The sequence below is a fragment of the Furipterus horrens genome, unplaced genomic scaffold, assembly GCF_987537825.1.
Source record: "Furipterus horrens unplaced genomic scaffold, mFurHor1.1.pri manual_scaffold_12, whole genome shotgun sequence".
NCBI classification, from domain to species: domain Eukaryota; kingdom Metazoa; phylum Chordata; class Mammalia; order Chiroptera; family Furipteridae; genus Furipterus; species Furipterus horrens.
Window position 1 is genome coordinate 7,802,368 of NW_028327182.1, and position 21,291 is coordinate 7,823,658.

General features: G+C 39.0%; 1 protein-coding gene across 1 annotated transcript in view; it reads right to left on the reverse strand.

The window, feature by feature from the left end:
- Nucleotides 1–21,291, reverse strand: part of GPC6 (glypican 6) — a 720,441-nt gene that overhangs the window by 84,359 nt on the left and 614,791 nt on the right. Inside the window, exons 4-5 of the mRNA XM_090258046.1 lie at nucleotides 19,448–19,578; nucleotides 3,642–3,785 (exon numbers count right to left, since the gene is read on the reverse strand). Coding sequence (XP_090114172.1) covers nucleotides 3,642–3,785; nucleotides 19,448–19,578 — 275 coding nt within the window. The remainder of the gene's footprint in view (nucleotides 1–3,641; nucleotides 3,786–19,447; nucleotides 19,579–21,291) is intronic.

Consider the following 21,291-nt stretch of genomic DNA (forward strand, 5'->3'; position numbering starts at 1 on the left):
CTGACTTTCTGAGCTTGTACAATGCATTGCCTTTTACAAAGGATAATCTGAAATACTTCTGTATGTTCCAATATTAAAAATGGAGATATTTTGTGTTGATTTATTTTTATACTCTGTGCTTCCAGTGAAAATCTTTAAAAAGTCATTGCTTTCCATTAAATTATTTAAGAGAATTCACCAGTATAAAGTTATGAAAAAAGGAAGAGAACTGATCTCTTCCTTCGTGCAAATAAATAATCACCTCTGGTCTATTTAACAAAAAATCATAACACCCCTCAGGGAAAGAAGTGCTGCCAGGTTGAGTGTTGGTGACAGGGGACATGTGATGGAGGGACAAGGTTGCTAACCAAATTAGTTGATGACATTAATATCCCCAAGAAATCAAGGCTGCTGGCAGGAAGGACTGTGATATTCTCTGATGAGTCAGCTTTCCATCAGCAGCTGAATTTATACAAATAGACTCAGTTATTATTGGATACTAACTTTTGGGCAGTTATGTCTAAAAGCTACTGACGATCTAATCTACTTTTTATGCCCCTATAAGTTTAGAGTAATGGAACTCTCACCTCCACTGAAGAGACACAAAGGGATTTACAAGTTTCCTTATAACTATAATAGAGGTTAAATGATGGATTAGATGTGTTTTTAGGAGACAGCTTGTTTTTGTTTTCAACTATTTTACTAAGTTTCAGCAGCCGTTTACCCAGCTTGGGGTAAGGAGCTTTATTTCTAAAACCCCACAATGATCAGTTTGCATAAAAGATAGCTTTAAAATAACTGATATAAGAACAGTTACCAACAGACACCAAAATCAATACCACAGGTACTAATTTTAAATGGTAGGGAAAAAGAAATTCTCTGAGAGAACTTCGTAGTTATTGTCACTTTGCTGAAAGGGGTAAGGTGCTTGAAATATTTTTTCAATGCTGTCATCTGAAACTTTTTCTCTGCTGAAACACTCAGAGAAATTAGAAGTCTTTCCTAGTTATTCTCCTTTTCTAGGACACATATGTCTTATAAATATTCAAGAAACATGGTTTCGGGGGGAAAATTAAAACAGGAGTAGGTAACATGAGACTTGGTTATGAACAAGGCTGCACTGGAGAGCAGACCCATCAGCAGAGTTCACCAATGCCTGGAAGAGGATTTGGTCTGGCTATTGCTCAGCACTGGTTGACCAAGGTTTCTTCTTCACCTTTTTTCACTATTCAGAGCGATGTTGAACCCGCAAAGGGAAAAAAAGCCTTAGGGGAGCCGACGGCTGCAAACTGAAATTCTGACAGGAGCTCCAGGCTCGCTTGTGTTTCTCAAAAATAACCTTGTATAGCTCCCTTTGATTGGGAAGGGTCCCGTGCTCTTAGGGGGTGGGAAAGTAACTCCTGGTAGGTTTACGACTGGCTGCGAATTACCAATTGCTAAGCACGATATACCATCACAGAACATTTTAGAATGAAATTGGCTTATTGATTTTAATTCCTATGCATTGAATCTGGTCCTTATGCACTGAGTCTGGTACTTGTTCATGATTCACCATTAATAATTTTTTTGAGAAAAATGTTGACTAAAATGTATTTTGGGCGTGGGGTACATAAAATAGAAGAACGTAAATCAGTTTGCTACTTGCCAGTATTCTTCAGGACCTTTATAACTGGGGCATTTTGAAGAACCACCAATAAAGTTCCTTTATAAAAGGTTCAAATTTCAATTTTCCTATCTACCACATTTTAAACATCATGTGAAATTCTCAAAATATAGATGCTTTATTTAGGTTGTGCTAAATTGCACACATATTGTTGTCTTGAGAAAAATATTTTTCTTGCTCTCCTTTCACTGTTTGAACATGTGTGTGTTTGTGTGTATTCATTTCTCCTGGGGAGAAAAGAAAACTGTGTTTCTATTTCAAAGGGAAAAAAATTAATTAGTAGTCATTGACTAATATTGTTAGATTGTTCAAGTTCACTGTAATTTTAACTAAGTATATATTGTAATGCACCCATATTGTTTTTAAGTTTTATTTTACTGTGATGAGAACACTTAACATAAGATTTATCCTCCCAACAGATTTTTAGGTGCATAATACAGTACTGTCATCTACAGGCACAACTTAGGATCTTCATTGTGTCCCAGTTCTTAGATGAGAGTTTATAAAATGTCCAGAAAGCCTTAATTGTTCTAATAACTAAGTTAGAGCCAAGAAAAATGGAAAGAGAGAGAGAGAGAGAGAGAGAGAGAGAGAGAGAGAGAGATCAAATTCATACTCACCATTTTTGCTTCTGGTTAAAAGGCTCTAGACATACAAATGAATTTGTAAATTAAAACCCCAAAGAATATAATCTTATGAAACCCTCAATTTCTTTAAAACAACTGGCTTATTGTTTGGAGAAACCAAACTGATTGTTTAATAGAAAAAAAGAAAGGTGACTAATTTTAAACTTTTCCTGTAACTGAATAGAGGATAGAAAACCAAGGTAAAGTAGAAGGTTGAAGCAATTACCCAGAGAATTCCTCTTTCAAAACCTGCGTGAAAGATGAGGGCTTATTTGTTAATAAACTACAATAAATTTAAAACATAATTTAGCGGTTAGCAATTCCACTACCTCCTTCCCATTGGCCCTTTGTGGCTAGGCCTTTATATCGTGAGTACATTTGACTTTTATAGAGTGAATTGCTGCTATGTACTTACTTTGAGGCCAAACTCCACCAATTTACTCTTGTGAGTTCTACACTGCAAAACGATATTAACTAAAATGATACAGTGATTTATTACAGGGACCAATAAAAGTATTTTTGTAACTGGGAACTGAGATCTGAGTTTATATGACATACTCAGATGTGGTTCAAGTGTTTTTGACCTTAAGGTTCTCTTATGCTAATTTTACATCAAGATAATTGGCAAAGCAACATGAACAGCACTTAAAATCACAGGTATATAAATTGTTTATAGAGCTATAAATGTTAGAAATTGCATTGAAAAGAATCAAGAGGTATTTCTCAGAAATTATGAGATTTTCATTTTTTTTGTAGTAAAATTAGATTTTTAAAACACATTAAAAAGTTGTTTATTATGTTTATCACCGTATTCTCCAAGGAAATTACTTAGATGCTACATATCATTTGATCCCCTGACACACAATTAAATGGATCAAAGAGTTACTATTTCTAATGATTCCAACTTTCAAAAGACACACCCACACATGCACAAAACAAAAATGGTAGTAACCTTGGTTTGGGGTCTCTTGGCAAGCTTTCAGACAGAAAACTTTACATATAAGGGAAATTCATAATAAAGTTACACTCTTATAATTGAATAGGTGACTGAAGCAGATGAATAAGAAATGTGCTATTGTATAATTACATCACGGGAAGATATAGTAACTTAGTCTTCAAATTAATATTTCAGAAGAAATATGAAGTTGAAAATTTGGCCTTTGCATGAGTGGATTAATGGTGATAAGACTTCTTAAATAATCTAATTCTTGACCTAAAAGGAAGCTCTCATTACTTTTCAATATTCTAATTAAGACCCGGAGCAGATATAAAAATGAGATGACTTTTACAACCAACTTTTCCCCATCACATCTTGAAGAATAACCTTCATAACAGGAAACGGCCGCGGGAGCCATCAATTTGTGCGCACTCACCAGCCGGTCCAAGCTCGTGCCTGCTGCGGTGGTCGGTCTTTCTTCGGGATTGTAAGGCCGGAACCGCGTGTTAAAATTTTCAGGAGCTGAGCGGGCAGATCTGAGGGCTGGGGCAGGTTTGGGTTGGCCACATCCCTGAAAAACCTGGAAGAAACACGGAGAAGTCAGGACAGGTGCATAACTAGCTTCTTCCTGCAATCGTGACGCTGAGGGCACACGGTGCAAAGGCTTCCGCACTTCTCCGGGAACGTTGACTTCCAATAAACGCTGGATTTGACACGGAAACAAATTCAACCACTAATCCAACAGAAAGAATGACCCAGACACATACAGAGTGACTGACGACATGCCCAGACTTATTTTCAACATATACAATCAATCCTCATCATTCACAGATTCTGTATTTGTGAATTTGCTCACTCACGAAAATTCATTGGTAAGCCCCAAATACCTTCTTGCGCATTATTGTAGACACGAACGGAGCGACAAAACTTAGAGGTGCCGTACATGCACGTCCTCAGCTGAGTTAGAACATGGGGATGCTCTGCCTTTGACTTGGTGACCACCCGCGGGTTACTTTATCACAGAGCCTGTGTTCAAAGTAACCCTTATTTTACTTACTAATGGCCCCACGTCACAAAAGTAGTGATTCGAATATGGCAATTAGGATATGCTGAAGAGAAGCCATAAAGTATGTATATATTAGAAAAAATAGCATACATTGTGTTAGGTACTTATGTGAGGTGGGAGGCACCCACTGGGGGTATTGGAAAGTAGCCCCGTGGATAAGGGAGTGCTATTGTATTAGAAAATCAGAGAAGGAAAACTCTGACTCCAAAAAACCTCCGCTGCCTTGCGGCATACCTCTTCAGGGGAAAGGCTAAGGGAGTAAACCCCGACAGAAAATCTGGAGCCGGAGTCCCTAAGGCGGTTTGACGTTGTAGTCAACACCGGCAACTCCTGCGGCGCACCTGAAGCCAAGCTGTATTGACTCCGTCTTTCCCTTGGATCCCTCAGCTGCGAAGAGAGGGGGGGTCTGCTGCATGGGCAACAGCAGACCCTCCATATCACCCTGCCCAGGCTCTGTAGCTTCAGCTTCACTTGAGAGGACACTCCAGCGTCATCGCAAGATGTCGATTCAACACGGGAGGAGACAGATATTGTCTTACTCCCGAGTCGGACTGCACAGCCATTCTCGGCGGTGCAGATAGACTCTTAAGAAGCTACACCATCGTCTCTCGAGACTGACGGCTGCCGACGATTGTATTAGAAATAGCAGTTGCAATAGTTACCTTGTGCAATGTGTGTAGGATTAAAGGAATTGTATCCCAGACATGTTAATATACTTGAATTTGGCATTCACTAAGCGTCCATTTGGGATTCTTGCTCTTTTGACAAAGGTATTTCATGTATAGCCTATAAGGCCAAGTAACTGGAGCAACTCCCCCTTGAATAATGAAACCCCCCTACTGGAAGACTTCTTCGAAAACACTCTCTTGAGCAATGGCATGGGAACAGGGCAAGCTAATGTTGGTGAAATCCATATGATGACAGTTCCCTCTAATTTTGTGGGGGACAGCTGTTCATGTCACAATTAGGCGTGCTGTGGGAAATCAAACATTTAATCGGAATGATCTTAGGGATGGCACCATCATTGTTTTCCACAGTGATCCCGCGCAGGGTGCTGTGGAGAGACCTACTTGGCTGTTTTTGGAAGCTTCGTTCTCTCTTCTGGTTATTGAGAGATAATGCCTTTACCAGAATTATAAGAAATATAGTAACATTTTCAGGAAATTTTGATGATGTTTAATTTTGTATTTCTCCCATTTCTACATAGGAAATGATTCTAGTCCTAGACTCTATTTTTTTTTCCCAGTAAACTTTTTGGAATTATTTATGTCAGCTAATTCTTAGGTTACATATGTATGCTTAGAATGCATCCCTTCTGGTTTTGTAATTTGATTCTGTGTTGGTTAACTTTAAAGTAAGCATTTTTCATCAGGCATATTATGGGATCCCGCTGAAATACACAGCAAGCTCTCGAGTGCCATTCCCAATGACAAATGCCGTCTTCACACGCAATTCATTTAGCTTTACCACTACAGGTAATTTCTTTTGTGTTGTATTCAGAAGTTCTCCTTCAACTCAGCATTTGGCAGAGCAGGAGCACTTTGTCTTGGCATTCTTGGAGACTGGTCTTAACACACTATTGATTATTCTTCTCTCATACAATTTCTGAAGCTGATGGTGTAAACCGGTGTGATAAAGATACGGGGCCCTGTTCTCCCTCATGCCTAAATCACTTCCCAGTGCCAAGGTCACTGCTGATGGAGGGCATTAACATTTCCAAAACTCCAGGGTTCCGTTGAGTGTGCTCTTTTGGATTGCTTCGAATATGATGGCTGACTTTTAAAAAGTAGTAAGCCTAAGGCAAAACAATGTGATGGCCTTGCCAAAGCCGGGCACTGAAAGAGTTAACCGACCTTGTTTATTTGCCCTTTGGGAAAAATCTGGCTCATTAATTTGACTCAAAGGGACAAGAAATGCCCTGAAAGAATATTAGTGTTCTAGGGGATATTTCATCATAACAGAAAACCTTACTCCTTGTTTGATTTTTTTGGTGGGGAGATATTAATTATAACAAAATATAGGTTATTTAATATAGCCTATTAGCTTTCTGTTGTTTTTATCAGGTTTGGATTTTGAAGATGGTTTCAGTGCAGATATTGCTGGGTCTATGATTCAAACTGAAGAAAACGCCGACTCATTATTATGGTAACAACTAACCCCACAATCAGGTGGAGGCCTACTTGAAAATCAGTCACACTATGTCAAATGGGAATTTTGAAGGTCCTTCAGCACAGGTTCTGTTATACCCTTAAAAAAAAAGGAATTGTCAGAAGATAAGACTTTTTAGTGTGGAAATGCCAAGGTGAGGGATCAAGAACTATTTTTCAGAATCTTACAAACCTAAGGGGAAGAGTGGAGAAGGGGGCCGGAGCTTCAGCTGGCCCTGTGTTTGTCTGGGCATGATTAAAAGCCCCTGTGTCATTCTCATGTAGAGAATACCTCTTAAACAACACATATCTGTCATATAACCTAGATGACTTAGGAAGTGAAATGACTAATCTCATTTTCAATACCTGCAATTTGTTAGCTAGACAAAATATTATTAAAACACGGAGTTCACGCGGCAGGTGAGCAAAGGGCTCTGGGCACAGGACATGGGGACTGTCTCAGACACTGCTGAGCCTGCTATGGCAGCGGTGTAGTTAGACAAAGCTCTGTGGCTCTTGAGGTCCAGGGCTACATTACTCTGAAAGACCAGTGAGTCTCTTCCCTGGAGGTCTGAGTACCCCAATGTTTTCTATTTGGAGTAAGAGAAGAACTGGAGGGGGACAAACATGGGGGAGGGGGTCTTAGGTTAAATGAGGGTCTGTAGAGCAAGGTTCTCTGCAGAGCAGTCAGGGTTAGAGATGCAGATCTGGGTCATTGGCCTAAAGATGGTACCCAAAGGCCTGAAACGGGCTGCATTTATCAAGGATGAGTATGTAGATGGGTGGCAGAAGGGCTGAGGACAGCCCAGTGCCATGACAGCATTCGGAGCATCCTCCCTGAGCCTTCGCTGACTGCTTTGCCCCATGGGAGTAAGAACATTAGTTACCACACACAAAGCAGGAGAAGTGAAGCCAGTGTCTTGGAAAGTAGGTGCCTGATATAAGGAGTGGATTATGTCATTCTACAACCCATTCTTCCTAGAAGTCTTGGTTTCTGAATAAGAAGACCTGAAAGGTGTAGGAACCCACCTGAGTTGATATTTCTTAAACGTCTTCCCAAAAATATTATTTCCAGGGGCTAACAGCTGTTACATAAACAACAGAGTCAGGCGTCCAAGGTAAAGGGGGTTATCTTAGCCGGGCTTCATTTTGCTAACATGTGTACTGACTTGTCAAAATGGAAATTGTTTGTAGTGTTTTCCAAAATTATGTGGCCACGGTTTCCCCAGTAGGTTCTCACAGGGTGGCTGTTAGAGGATCTAAGTGGCCAAGAGAAGAAGTGATTCGAATATAACTGCATTTACTTACAGGTTTTTGTGAGCCATTCCACCTGCTACTACCTTAATTCCAGAGAAGAAATACTATTTTTTTAAATGCCATAACCCCCAAGTTTCTTCATGTTTAACCACTTGATGAATTGTACCTCTGTTTGTTTCTGGGTTTCTTTTTTTAAAAAATAAGACCGGGTTGTTTTATTATTTTATTTTATTTATTTGTTTTTAGAGAGAGGGAAAAGGAGGAAGAGAGGGAGAGAAACAACAATGTGTGGTTATCTCTCATGCTCCCCCAACTGGGGACCTGGTGTGCAACCCAGGAATTTGCCTTGACTGGGAATCGAACCAGTGACACTTGGTTCGTAGGCTGACGCTCAATCCACTGAGCCACACCAGTCAGGGCAAGAAATATTATTTTAAGACACTCAAGGTCGTGTTCTTACAACAGAAGTTTCTAGAGAATACGGCTTTAGGCTAAGCCACCTCATTGTGGAACAAAGTATTAGCTCTACTTCTTGAAGAAAGGGAATTAGTATTATCTCCTGCCTGCCTCCTTCCAAGGGATGCTGAAAGGGATAATTAGATAATTTGGAAAAGTATTTGGAAGTCCCAGTGTAGACAGATGCTGCAGATGTACAAAGGAATTATCCTTCTCACCTAGCTGACCAGCAAAACCTGTGGATTTCTGGACTGTGTGACGCATGAGTCCTCTCTCTTAAAAGGATTACTGAGATCATGTCTCAGAAGTCTGTGGCCTTCTGAGATTAAAGGGGTCTCCATTAAAGACAGAAAGTGCTGTAAGAAGAAACGATGGGAAGGGACAAGGAGGAGAGGGGGGTATGCTGATCACAGGTTCCAATGCCGTGTCTTAGGTTTCTAAATACAAGTATTTTTTTTCTTTAAGAACATTGCAGCATCTTAACATATTTCCCTTAAAATAAACTAACATGGTGTGTACTTCTTCAGAGCACCCTCCCAGCTTTATCCCTATAACTTTGTCTTTTTTATCTTCTGCAGGTTGATTATACTTTCACAAAAGCCATTACCAGGAACCTCAGAGGCAATGGCTGCAGATCCATCCTGTCCCAGCTCCTGTGCTTTTAAAAATATTCTATCCTCGCAGGTTCTACTCGGTGGTTTTTTCTTTTTCTTCCTTCCTTTCTTCTTTTTTTTTGTTTTGGTGGGAAAGTTGTTGCTCATCCCATAAATTGTTTGGAAATTTGCAAGCAGGACTCTAATCTTTTATATTATTATGAGTGGCAGTTAAGGTAATGCTACTCAATTTAATTGGAATTGATGTCTTGAGAGTAAATTCTTTTATTTACTTACTGGATTCTGATTTGTATTACAGTGTTAATGAATGAACTATGTGTTAGATGATGGACCCCTTGGGGAATTCAGGTCTTTCCGGTTTGTTCTCAAGGAAATGGAAGCCATCATATCTGCACCGGCTCCATGTATATTTGCCTGTGTGCAGCCATATGTTCATGAGAGACATCTGTAATGGAAAGGTCATGAATCACAGTTTAAAAGCTTGGACTCATAACTTGGGTCTTTTCCCTCACACCTGTGTGACTGTGGGGTAACACGTTCTCCCCAATTCTGAAGGCTGCTGTGAAGGTAAAATTATAGGATGTTTCAAACATACACGGAAAAAACGAGGTATAAAGATGTATTGTTATCTGAAGTCCTCCGTAATTAAATAGGGCAATAACCCGTAAGAGGTCTCACCACACAATATGTGCTTGAAAAAAAATTGGGAATGATATGCTATGAATAAAGTTTTTAATAATTTCTCCCTTTTGCAAGCATTTATCAAAGGTAATTAGGAGGTAGATTCCTGTAAAGAGAAGGAAAGATAGGAAAGGAAAGAAATAACATTTACTGTCTGTCATAGACTAGACACTCACTATGCTATGTGTTTTATACTCTTATTGCAAAGAATGAGTTGTCTCCCCAAAATCAAAGTTCAACGCTTCTTCCTTAGGCTTCAGAAAATACAATGAATCACGCATCTACGTGAAAAAAACAAAACAAAAACAAAAACAACCACCATTTGATATTTCCCTTACTCCAATTCTGTGTCAACCTAAAGCAAAACCAAATCAATACCTTTAAGCTGATAACCAGAACCAAAAATCCTGTTTCTTGATTATTTGGTAATAGCTATTACTGTGCCTGATAAGCCAATGAGACAGCAGAAGACGTGGTCTATGGAAGAGTCAGGCTTGGCTCTCTCCTCGTCGGTGGGCAAGTTATGAGTTGAGGGTTTTCGAGACACCTGGGCTCACATCTCAGGCAATGGCTGTTTTTCATGGCCAAGTGACGGCCACTTGGGCTGCACGCAAAGCCTCCCTTCATGATTCCCTCACACTGTTAACTGTCAAAATGGTAAGCAGCCGCACCCCCACACCACAGTGGTTGTGTGGAGGACAGCCCTGTCCCGGTTTGTCTAGGTTCAGGGCAGAGGTGGCAACCCTTTCTCCAAGTGGGAGTGAAACGTGAAAACTTAAATGGGTGTGCCAAGGGACGTCCACATATCACGAGTACATAGAAGTGAAGTTGAAATATTAAAAAAAACCCATTTCATTAAAAGTAGTAGCAAGAAGAGCTACATCGTCACCATGATATAGGACTAACAGGGTACCCTAGTGCCTCATTTTGTATGTTTCTTTTTTCTTGTTCCCAACACTATTCTGCTCATGCCCTGTGACATTCTTTCCTGAACATAAATTTAAAACATTTTAATAATGACTTCTTTCTTTAGCTATAAAATCACTCTACCGATTACACAAACATTTTAAATATCAGTTGTTTTTTCTTTCTACTTTTTTAAGTTTGCCAATTTTCTGTATGGATTGCCTTTGAAGAACACCAGTCTTCATCCTCACGTCTCAGCACAGTCTCCCATCTTCTTTCCCCTTCCCTTTGCTCCCCCTCTCCCTTCCTTCCTCATCCTCTTCCTCTCTTTCTGTTGCCCTCCGATTCATGCTTTTCTTTCCATAGAGGTTGGTTACAATGGTCCCTTAGCCAAGTTCTCCGGCAAACGCTCTGCCCCTGGGTGGGCTCAGGAGTCTGTGCAGAGAATCCTAGGTTAGACTGAGTCCGGTCCAGTCATTAGTTTCAGTGTCGGCTGCTTTTCATTGGCTTCGATTCTCAAAAGCCAGCTACCATGTCTACATTTTTAACGTTAAAAAAAATCCACTCTGACGCTTACGTAGCTTGGTTCGAAGTATCGGTCAGATGTGCTGCACACTTCTTAAAACCATTTCTTTGATAAAAGCAACTTCTTCCCGTTTGCTTGAGAAGATGATTATTTTTTCATTGATGCTTTTGCATTCCTCCAACAACAGAACATCTTGATCCTTCCTCCCAAACGGTGGGTAGTTACAAGACACTGAACAAAGCACATTTTGAGTGTGGAGGGAAAGAAACCCTAACCCTGTTGAACTGGCCAAGTGATTGTTTCATATGCTCTTTGTTTATAAAATTTAAAGCAATTCTTTAAGATCACATTGCACAATTTACAGAAGTATGTACATTTCATCAGCTGGGCTCTGTGTCATTCGCTCAGCCCACCATCCCACAAATACTTGCTGAGTGTCACGAAGGATAGAAATAGGTGCAGGGGATTTGCCAGCTGGGCCTGTTCTTGTTCTCATGAGGTTCTGACGAAAAATTAGGCAATTACAACAGAGCGCAGTAACTGGGATGGGAGTGAGCACCCACGAGGGACAGCTAACCCAGACTGGAGAGTCCGAGAAAGCTTCCTAGATTAGCGCTGGCATGCTGGAGCTGGTTCTGACTGACTCACAGGCCCACGTGTTAAACTTTCAGGAATTCTGCAAGCCAGTCATTGAACACAGTGACCACAAAAAGTTAAAGTGCATACACTTAGCATTATATAAATTACATTGAAAGCAAAGCTAATATACACTCCAAACTCGTTACTTTCTAATTATTTACTATCATCTATGCTCTGAGGCTGTTTATGCCAATTACAGTTTGAGGTTATTTATGTATAATTATATCATGGTATGCTACTCTGTGTTTAGTGACATGATGTTGCTAGGTTGAAATCACCACTGAAATGGGCAAACACTATGAAGTGGCATGTTTTCTGCACAGAGAACTGGTTGTCTAAACATGTGCTGGTATACTATTAAAACGCTTAACTTTTTTTTTTTGAGATGCTTAACTTTTATGAGTGGCTTTCATTTGATATATTTCATGCTAAGCATTTTATGTGAATTATATTATCTTACTCTGAAATGACCCTATGAATGAGTAGTACTAGCATCCTCATGTTTTAGATGAAAATTTGTTTTTATTTACTTTTTAAATTTTTGTTTTTTAATGACAGTAGATAATCAATATTATTTTAGTCTCAGGTGAATAACATAGTGATTAGATTATTTGCAAAGTGATGCATCAAAGATTTCAAGTAGCATCCTCATTTTTAATGTGAATTAATTAAGTTTAGACATAAATAATTTGCCCCAAGCACAACTAGCCAAAAACAGATCCCAAGTCTGTCTGATATTAAAATCTGATCTTGTAACCTCTATACTAAATTTAAGAATACTAGACTACAAGTACATTTTAAGATATTTTCTATTTCTTATTATTGATGTTTCTGTGGCATTATACTTTGATATTCTGGATTCAAGTCAGCAGAATGTACTGTTTCTTCCATGAGTAAAATGAAATGTTAAGATCTCTCTCTGTAAAATGTAAGAATGAGCAAGATGTAGTTCTTGTCCTCCAATAATTTACAATCGCAGGAAGGAGGAAGCCAACACACAAGTAATCACACCACGAGGAATAATGTTTATTGCCTTAGGAAGGACACACATAATACAAGGGCTCAAAGAAAGGAAAAATACATGTTATTGGAATAAATGCATATTTATTTGAACTAAATTCTAAACAATGTTCTCAGAGCTAACAGAGGATATTTTTTCCATGTGAATTCCCAAGGTATTATTTATACCTGAATATTTTGAAAGGAAAAAGATCAGGAGAACAGAAACAGATCTGGATGCTAGAAAAAGAAACCTAAATATTAGCGAAAAGATGATGGTAACAATGTAACCTGTTAGAGATGGGAAGGGGTCATTTCAACCATTCCCTTGTTCTGCAGATGAGGAAACTAAGACCTGCCAGCTAGAGGCAGAAATTAGTATATTCTTTTTTTGTTCTCTTAGGCTTTCCATCTTGATTTGAGATGTAGATTCAGAAAGAATTGTCTGGAGAAAATAAAGTACCTGAAGGCAACCCTGATCTTCTCTAATGAGTTCTACCCTCATCTGCAATAAGTATTAATAGAATGGGTGGTTTCAATTGGAATTTAGTAAGTCTTTCTTCTTAATTTAGAATATATCTGACAAACCAATCTTTTCCTGGATTACATTTGAAATTACTCCTAATGTAGTTAAATTATGTTGAGTGAGATCAGTTTCATCTTCCCTGATAGGATAAGAAGGAGATTATCAACACATCTGGAATCCACAGGCAGAGACTCAAAAGTTTTTTTCACCCTTCTCTTGGGAACTTTCCAAAAACCTGCAATGTTCTTCCGTTTGGGTGGATAAAAGAAGTGGTGGAATAGTGAGGGTGTGTTCCTGTCTTTGGTCAATGAAGTTGGCGAATGTAATAAGCTTGGTTGGGGCTTGAAGAACTTGCAGCTTTTGTTCTTATCATTAGCTTCCCTGTAGTGTGTTTCAGGCAACAGCCCTCTCCTAGATGACAGATCCCTTCAATGATGAAGTAGATCTGGTCCTGGTGGGAAGACACTTACTGAGGAAACAGGGGCATACTGGGAAAATCTTTGTCTTTGGACCAGACAGGTCTGGCCTGCAATCCCTGATCGGCCACCTCTTAGTTTCAACATGTTGGACAAGTTACTCAATCTCTCTAAATTTAACATTCTTTGCCTGTGAAACCAGGAAATGAGTGCTTTACAAGGTTGCAGTGAGGATTTAAAATAAATATGTAAGGCACGTAGAGAAAGCCTGACACAAGGGCAGAGGATCTGTTTTGTCCTCTGCTGTATTTCCCATGCTTGGTAAGTGGTAGAGTAGTTGTTGAATGAATATAGTAGGTGCTCTACTAATGTTAGGCATGATGCTTATTATTGTTACTAGGTGATTGCCTAAAAAGAACCAACAAAAGTTTAAAAAATATATATTATTGATTATGCTATTATAGTTGTCTCAAATTTTCCCCCTTTGTCCCTCCTCTCCCAGGACCTCCATTCCCTCCCACAACACTCCCCCCCAATCCCACCACTCTTAGTTCATGCCCATGGGTCATGCATATAAGTTCTTTGGCTTCTCCATTTCCTATACTATTCTTAACATACCACTGTCTATTTTGTACCTACCAATTATGGTTCTTAATTCCTGAACCTTCCCATTCTCCCCTTTCCCCCTCTCACCTGATAACCTTCCAAATGATCTCCATACCTATGATTCTGTTCCCATTCTGGTTGTTTACTTAGTTTGTTTTTATTTTTTAGATTCACTTGTTGATAGCCGTGAATTTGGTGCCATTTTAATGTTCATAGTCTTAATCTTCTTTTTCTTAAATAAGTCCTTTTAACACTTCATGCATTGGTGATGATGAACTCCTTTAGCGTTACCTTGTCTGGGAAGCACTTTATCTGCCCTTCCATTCTGAATGATAGCTTTGCTGGATAGAGTAGTCTTGGTTGTAGGTCCTTGTTTTTTTTTTTTTTTTTATCACTTTGAATACTTCTTGCCAGTTCCTTCTTGCCTGCAAAGTTTCTTTTAAGAAATCAGCTGATAGTCTTATAGGAATCCCTTTGTAGGTAACTCTCTCCTTTTCTCTTACTGCTTTTAAGATTCTCTCTTTATCTTCAAGATTTGGCATTTTAATTATGATGTGTCTTGGTGTGGGCCTCTTTGCATCCGTCTTGTTTGGGACTCTCTGTGCTTCCTGGACTTGTATGTCTATTTCCTTCACCAAATTAGGAAAGTTTTATTTCATTATTTTTTTCAAATAAGTTTTCAATTTCTTGCACTTCCCTTCTTCTCCTTCTGGGATCCCCATGATTCAGATGTTGGTACATTTGGAGATGTCCCAGAGGGTCCTTATACTATCCTTGTTTTTTAAAATTCTTTTTCCTTTTGCTGTTATGGTTGAATGCTTATTTCTTCCTTATGTTCCAAGTCATTGGTTTGAATCCCAGCTTCATCCCCTTCATTGCTGGTTTCTTGTAGATTTTCCTTTATTTCACTTAGAGTAACCTTCATTTCTTCCTGTTTTTTTTTTTTTCTCCGTTGCTGTACTCAGTGAATTCTTTAAGCATCATGATCACCAGTGTTTTTGAACTCTGCATCTGATAGGCTGCTTTTCTCCATTTCATTTAGTTCTTTTTCTGGGGTTTTGTTCTGTTCTCTCATTTGGACCATACTTCATTGTCTCCTTAATTTGGCAGCCTCTCTGTTTCTGTGTATTATGTAGAGCTGTTTTGATTTCCTGTCTTAGTTTGTGGCCTGTTGTGGAAAGGCACCTGTAAATTCTGTGGGACAGAGCCTTACATAATCACCATGGTGGGGCTACCCACTTTACCACTTTACGGCTTTGTGTGTGGGTAGGGCTTGGAGAGGGGACAATGCCACTGCCTAGCTTCTGGATGTTTGCCTGGCACTTGCCTTGTGCAACTGGCATCCTTCAGCTGTAACCTGGTGCTGAATCCCAGAGGGGGTGGGTCTGTATATATTTTAAGTCTGTGTGGGTCCTTTAAGTGGAGTTTCCTGAAGATCCAGCAGTTTCTTCCACTGTCTCACTTCCCATTGGTTTTTATAGGCAGAAGTTATGGGGGTTTATCTTCCTTGTACTGGAATCCTGGGCTGTGTGCTCTGGCCTGGGGGCTGATATCACTCACTCCCATGGTATCCACCCCAATTTTTATCTGCCACACGTGAATGTGGGACTGCCTGTTTCACTGCTGCAGTCTCTCCATGCCACACTGTGTCTCCATGCCTCTGCTTTTCTCCACCCACTACGCACAGGGATGAGTGTGGCTTCCTTCAATCCTTGGTTGTTGGATTTCCATACAGCTCGATTTTCTGACACTAATGGGTGTTGTTTTGAGGTCTAGTTGCAATTGTTTCTGTGGTTGTGTGAGGAGGCAAAGCACGTTTACCTGCATCACCATCTTGCCTGGAAGTCCCCATCAAAAGCTTTAATGTGCTGTTTCCCCAGTCTTTAAACATGTATGTGTATATTATATTATATTATATTATATTCAACATATATAATATTGTTAAAGGATATACAAGTCAAGAGTTTGAAGTGAGTGCCATGATGTTATTATCAACCTATTAAACTTGGTTATCAAGATTGGTTAGTCAATGTATTTTTTAAAAGGAATGTCACTGTGCCTTACCCCGACAGCTTAGTGTGGGCTAAATAGGGGAAGAAAAAAGATACGACAATACCTATAAAAACAGATCTAAGACAACAGCGGAGTAAGAACATACATGCCAGCAATGGGTCTTCTCATTGGTCTGTCAATATCACCAATCCATGATCTCAGTGATGAAATACAAACAATGTGCTTTCTGCATAAAATAAACCTACTAACAGATCTGATGAGAATCAGTGCATTAGATAAAGGGGATTGCATATCTAAAATTGTGGTGTGTTCATCTTTTGCTTTCAGATACAAGAAGGGAGAAAAAGTACACTTTTATATATTATCCTATTAAAACTCTAAGAAAGATTGGAAGCAACAAATGATGGTCTATAGAAGGGAAACATTTCATCAGCATTTAGCATGGTGGGAAGTTCTAGGTATAGCTGTAAAGGGAATCAGACAGAAAGAAAGACAACTTGAGATCTGGCTTTACCACCTCTCTTTTCTTACTTTCTTCATGAACTTTCTCTTAATGCTTGACCTATTCAGCAAGTATTTACTGAACCCTGCCCTCGAGTGAGACTGGTTTTGTAGGTACCCACATCCTTAGGATGCAGCCAGACACTCCTCTATGTACTTTTCATGCACCATGAAAATCTTTGTAAATTCTTTAACTTTTCTAAGCCTTGGTTTTCTTATCTGGAAAATAAGGGGGAAGATCTATCACGTCACAAGCATTGTTAGATTATATAAAATAAACCACGCAAAGCACAGTACAGACCCTGGTAGTAAGAAGTCAACAAGCATGAGCCGGCAGTTATAAACTTTGTTGTTTTTCTAAAAATGGCTCTGGGGATGACTTCTATCCATAATTGCTGTGACAAGGCAAATGATTTTCCAAAGAGAAGTTGTCAATAATATCCTGGAGTAAAAAGTCTTTTTAATTTGTAAGATTTACAGCTCTCAGGGTGTCTGGCTCATAATTAGCAAAGTTTCTGGTCTCCTTTGAAGCTCACCTATTAGAAGTTCATCAAGTCTCTGGTTACACAAATACTTCCATGGAAGTATGGGAATCCAGATCTTCTCATCTAATGAGACTGTTCATCAACAGTGACCGAGGGTTCCTTTGAGAAAGGAAAAACTCAACCATCCAGTTCTTAGCTAGAATGTAGATTTCAGACTGAGTGCATGCATAATTTCATGGATGTGGTTTATAGGAAAAACAGAACTACATTTTTCCAAATGTTATTCCCTTGAAGAAATCAGACCTCTTTCAGAACATATCCATACCATCAGCAAATTCTCTTGGTGTTTTCCTGGTAAAAGTGGCCAAATTCTAGCCACCTTTTACCTCTCTGCTATATTAAAGACGTTGGTCCTTGTTTCATATCCTCTTCCGGGTCAGACCCCGTCTCCTGCCATTCCTCTTTCCCACAAAGCTCTGGCTTCCCTCTTCCCCCTCCCTTCCTTCACTCACTCCATCCCCTTTTCTCTGTGTCAAGACTACCAGCTACATTTTTAAAAAGTGTTTCTAGCGTATTTGACATTTTTTTGTACTATTATGTTATGACCCTCTATACTGTATCCTTTTATGTGAATGTTCTCTGACATGTCTTATGTTATTTCTACTCTTAATTTTGACAATTCTTATGAAGAAATGTGTCATTTATTTATATTTACACTTTACATTATTTTGTATTGTATTTTTTCCATTACCATTTGTCCTACCTATAGCCTCTTAATGTGTCTTTTAAAAAGTACAGTCCTTATTATTACCATAATAGCTATACTATTACAATGTAGCTGGGCAAATTCCACAAAAATGTCTCATTCACATCCTGGCAATAAAGAGAATTCATCTAACCTCTTAAAGAATTTTTAATAGAATGATTTGACTTGATTGCATACATGCATATGCCAATATAACCTCTGTTTCTAAGAAGTGTGAATTGTTCTCAAGTCACAGGCAATTTTGTCCATGGGTTTTTTTTTTTTTTTCTTGGCAGTCTTGAACATCAGCCATATAAGCACGGGGTTATACAAGCACTGCTGGGATATCTGGCCTCTCACACAACATTAATTGGTTTCTAGGCAATAGATTTGAGAGGAATAGATGACTACTATTTTCTCATAGGAAAGACAGAAGAGAGCTTTCCAGGGAACCACCGAATATGCTACTTCCCCAATAGGTGATGGCAACTTGGAGCATCCTTCTTTATACAGGGTACCCCAAAGCTCATTAAACCCAGACCTAGGCCAATGAAACTCTCAGCCCCTCCATCACTCAAGGAGAGAGAGAAAGGGGCCCTGACCAGATTCCTTCCTGCCCTTCATTCTACTAGTTTGCCCTGAAAAGCCCGAATCTAGTTTGGCTCGTACTCAGCCAAGAGGCTTAGTGGGAGTCTCTCCCCACCGCTCCCTCCTCCTTGATAACATTAGAAATCTCCTTCTCAAAGGATTTTAAAAATCAAAGGAAGCTAAGCACATCTCTTTGCCTGATGTATATCTGTGAGCTGACTTTCTGTAGAAATGCAATCACTCAGTCCCCAGGTTTAAAAGACGGATATAGATTTGATTCGAGTTTCACGACAAGGAGCCTGGCAACAAGAACGGAAGGGCACTATGCAGCCACCAATATGGGTGAAAAGGGGCGATGAAGGACAAGGCTGGGGACCCATTGCAAATGTCTCCATTTTGCTTAAGGTGGGTCCCATTTGTCTTCAGACGGGTGGGGACAAGTAAAGACTGTGCACCTGGCCTTTGTGCTGTGCAGCTGCAAACCCAAAAGCTCTGTCTCATGATTTATGAAAATGAACTCCTCTTTTTTTTCTTTTACTATGTGCCTGACTTCATACAAAGGAGCATTTTCCCCTGAAGATACATTAATAAAGGTTACACCATCGTCTTAGGAAAGGAATGTTTAATTATTTACAATTGAACATATAGAACATTTGCCTGGTTTGCACAGCTGAAGATATAATTAGAAATTCCTCGAGAGAGAACAGGGTAAGAGTGTGCAGACATTTCAAACATTAAAAAACAAAAACAAACAAAAAAAAAAACCCCAACTCCTTCCATCCCCCGAAATTGCTCACAAATGTGAGGGATTAGTCAATAAACTTGAGGCTCTCTGCAACTTTTTAGCAGCCAATAATTCCTTCATGATTGAGTAGTTGTGAACTAAAAAATTGCTTCCTTTCTCAATGCCATTTCGTTAGACGTTTTTAATGAAGTAGCAAATCTGTAGCTTGACAGGCGAAGCTCACTGACAACGTATTAGAATTTATAACCCCAGCCGACATATCTAGTTACTTCATTTTTATGTGACTGCACCTCCCTTATTAGTAGACATGTGACTAATGTAAATACCTTTGCAGACACCTGCATGCTGTTCTCTTGCATGTTCATAATGGCTTCGGAGATCTTGACGTCTATTGGGTCCATGACCGACTCGATGTTGAATGGTCCTTCCAGTCGCTCTGCCACCAAGAGCATCGCATCTGTTAAAAAACAGGAGCAGAATGTATATGAGGACTGGGAGCTCCAGGTTCTTAACCTATGTTTAAATATTCCCAACATGATTGGTTAAAAAGCATGCATTCATTCAAATTTTAATTTGTTTTTATATGGTCTAAAATGAAATGAATGGTTAAACCTAAAAGAAGTATTTGACTTCATTTGAAGATTTAAAATTATGTTTCATGTATAGAAGCTGGCCTGAAAATGAGCAAACAAGTTCAAGTGGAGAGAGTAAGAGATTTGAATAGAGCTAATTGTGCTACATGAAGTTAATAACAATAATTAAAACCAAAACCAAAACCAATATCAGGTCAGAGATCAACTGCATTGCAAAGATGGATCCTCACCTTTTCTGGAATGTTGGGACAATTGATAATATTGGAGAAATGCTAATTTGTGGATTTGGATGCACAAATGTCAAGACCAGAACTCAAGCATGCCTATATGAGTGTGAAGCATTTCTGGATTTCTTAAGAAAAGGACTGCACCTACTTTGTGCTATCCCTCTATCTAACACGCCTTTCTGTTTTTGCATTTTGACACCCTTGGGGATAGGGAAACTTATCTTATTTAGTTTCGTCTATTCAAGGTTTATTATGGTGCCTATCATACTGTGAGCTCTCAAAAATGTCTATGATGTTATAATGTTATGAAGTTGTAATGAATGGTAAGTATTGTTTGGGAAGCTTTCATTTTCTGGAGAAGATGGTAATAGGGATATGGCGGCCAGAGCTATAAATAGGACTTAGTAGCTCTGGGTTCTTGTCCTTGTTCTATCAGTAACTAGTCAGATGGCTATGTGTGAAATCTCTGAACTTATTGGGCCACAGGATAGAGAAGTATATAAAAGAGATTTATATTGAGGAGTCTTCTCAATATACAGTGAGGGCCATCTGCCCATTCCCAGGCCACTGAACATGGCCCACTTTTGTTCTCAGTATCCAGGGCATAGTTTGGTAACTTATCTCCACTAAAATTGTCAAGTAGAACTTTCTGTGATGGGGAAGATGTGGCTATTGAAATTTGAAATGTGGCTAGTGTGACTGAAGAATTACATTGTTAATAAGTTAATTTGTTTTTAATTAAATATAATTTAAAATATCCACTTGAGACTACGGCTATCATATTAAACAACACAGCCTACACTTTTCATGTACAGATTCAACAGATCACAAGTTTTTCAACTGTCAAAGTTCCTGAGAGCCAATCTTAAAACATGTTCCTTTTTCAAAAATAATATATGTTTATTATCAAACACAAAATACAGAAAAAAAGGCAAGCAAGAAATATACTCACAATCCCTCTTTCTAGAATAATGTTATAAACAATTTGGCATATGCCCTATGTTTTTTCCTCCTATTCATATGAATATTTTAAGAATGCAACTAGAAATACATCACATAATCTGCTTTCTAGATGTAGTATATTATTCATGTAAAACACTATTTATAGTGGCTATTTCATAGTATTAGCGTAAGGCAAGCAAATTTTATTTTTACTACATAACCAACCATGCTCAACTAATGTCCAACATCAAAACATCTTCAGGGTTATAAATAGTTTTGAGTGAGGCACATGAGAAACCACTTAAGATAGATAATTTATTTTCATAATAAGGATACAGTACTCTCTGGGACGCAAAGAGAGTCCTGTTTTTAAAGAGCACCGGGCTTTGTGAACAGCATCAACTTTTT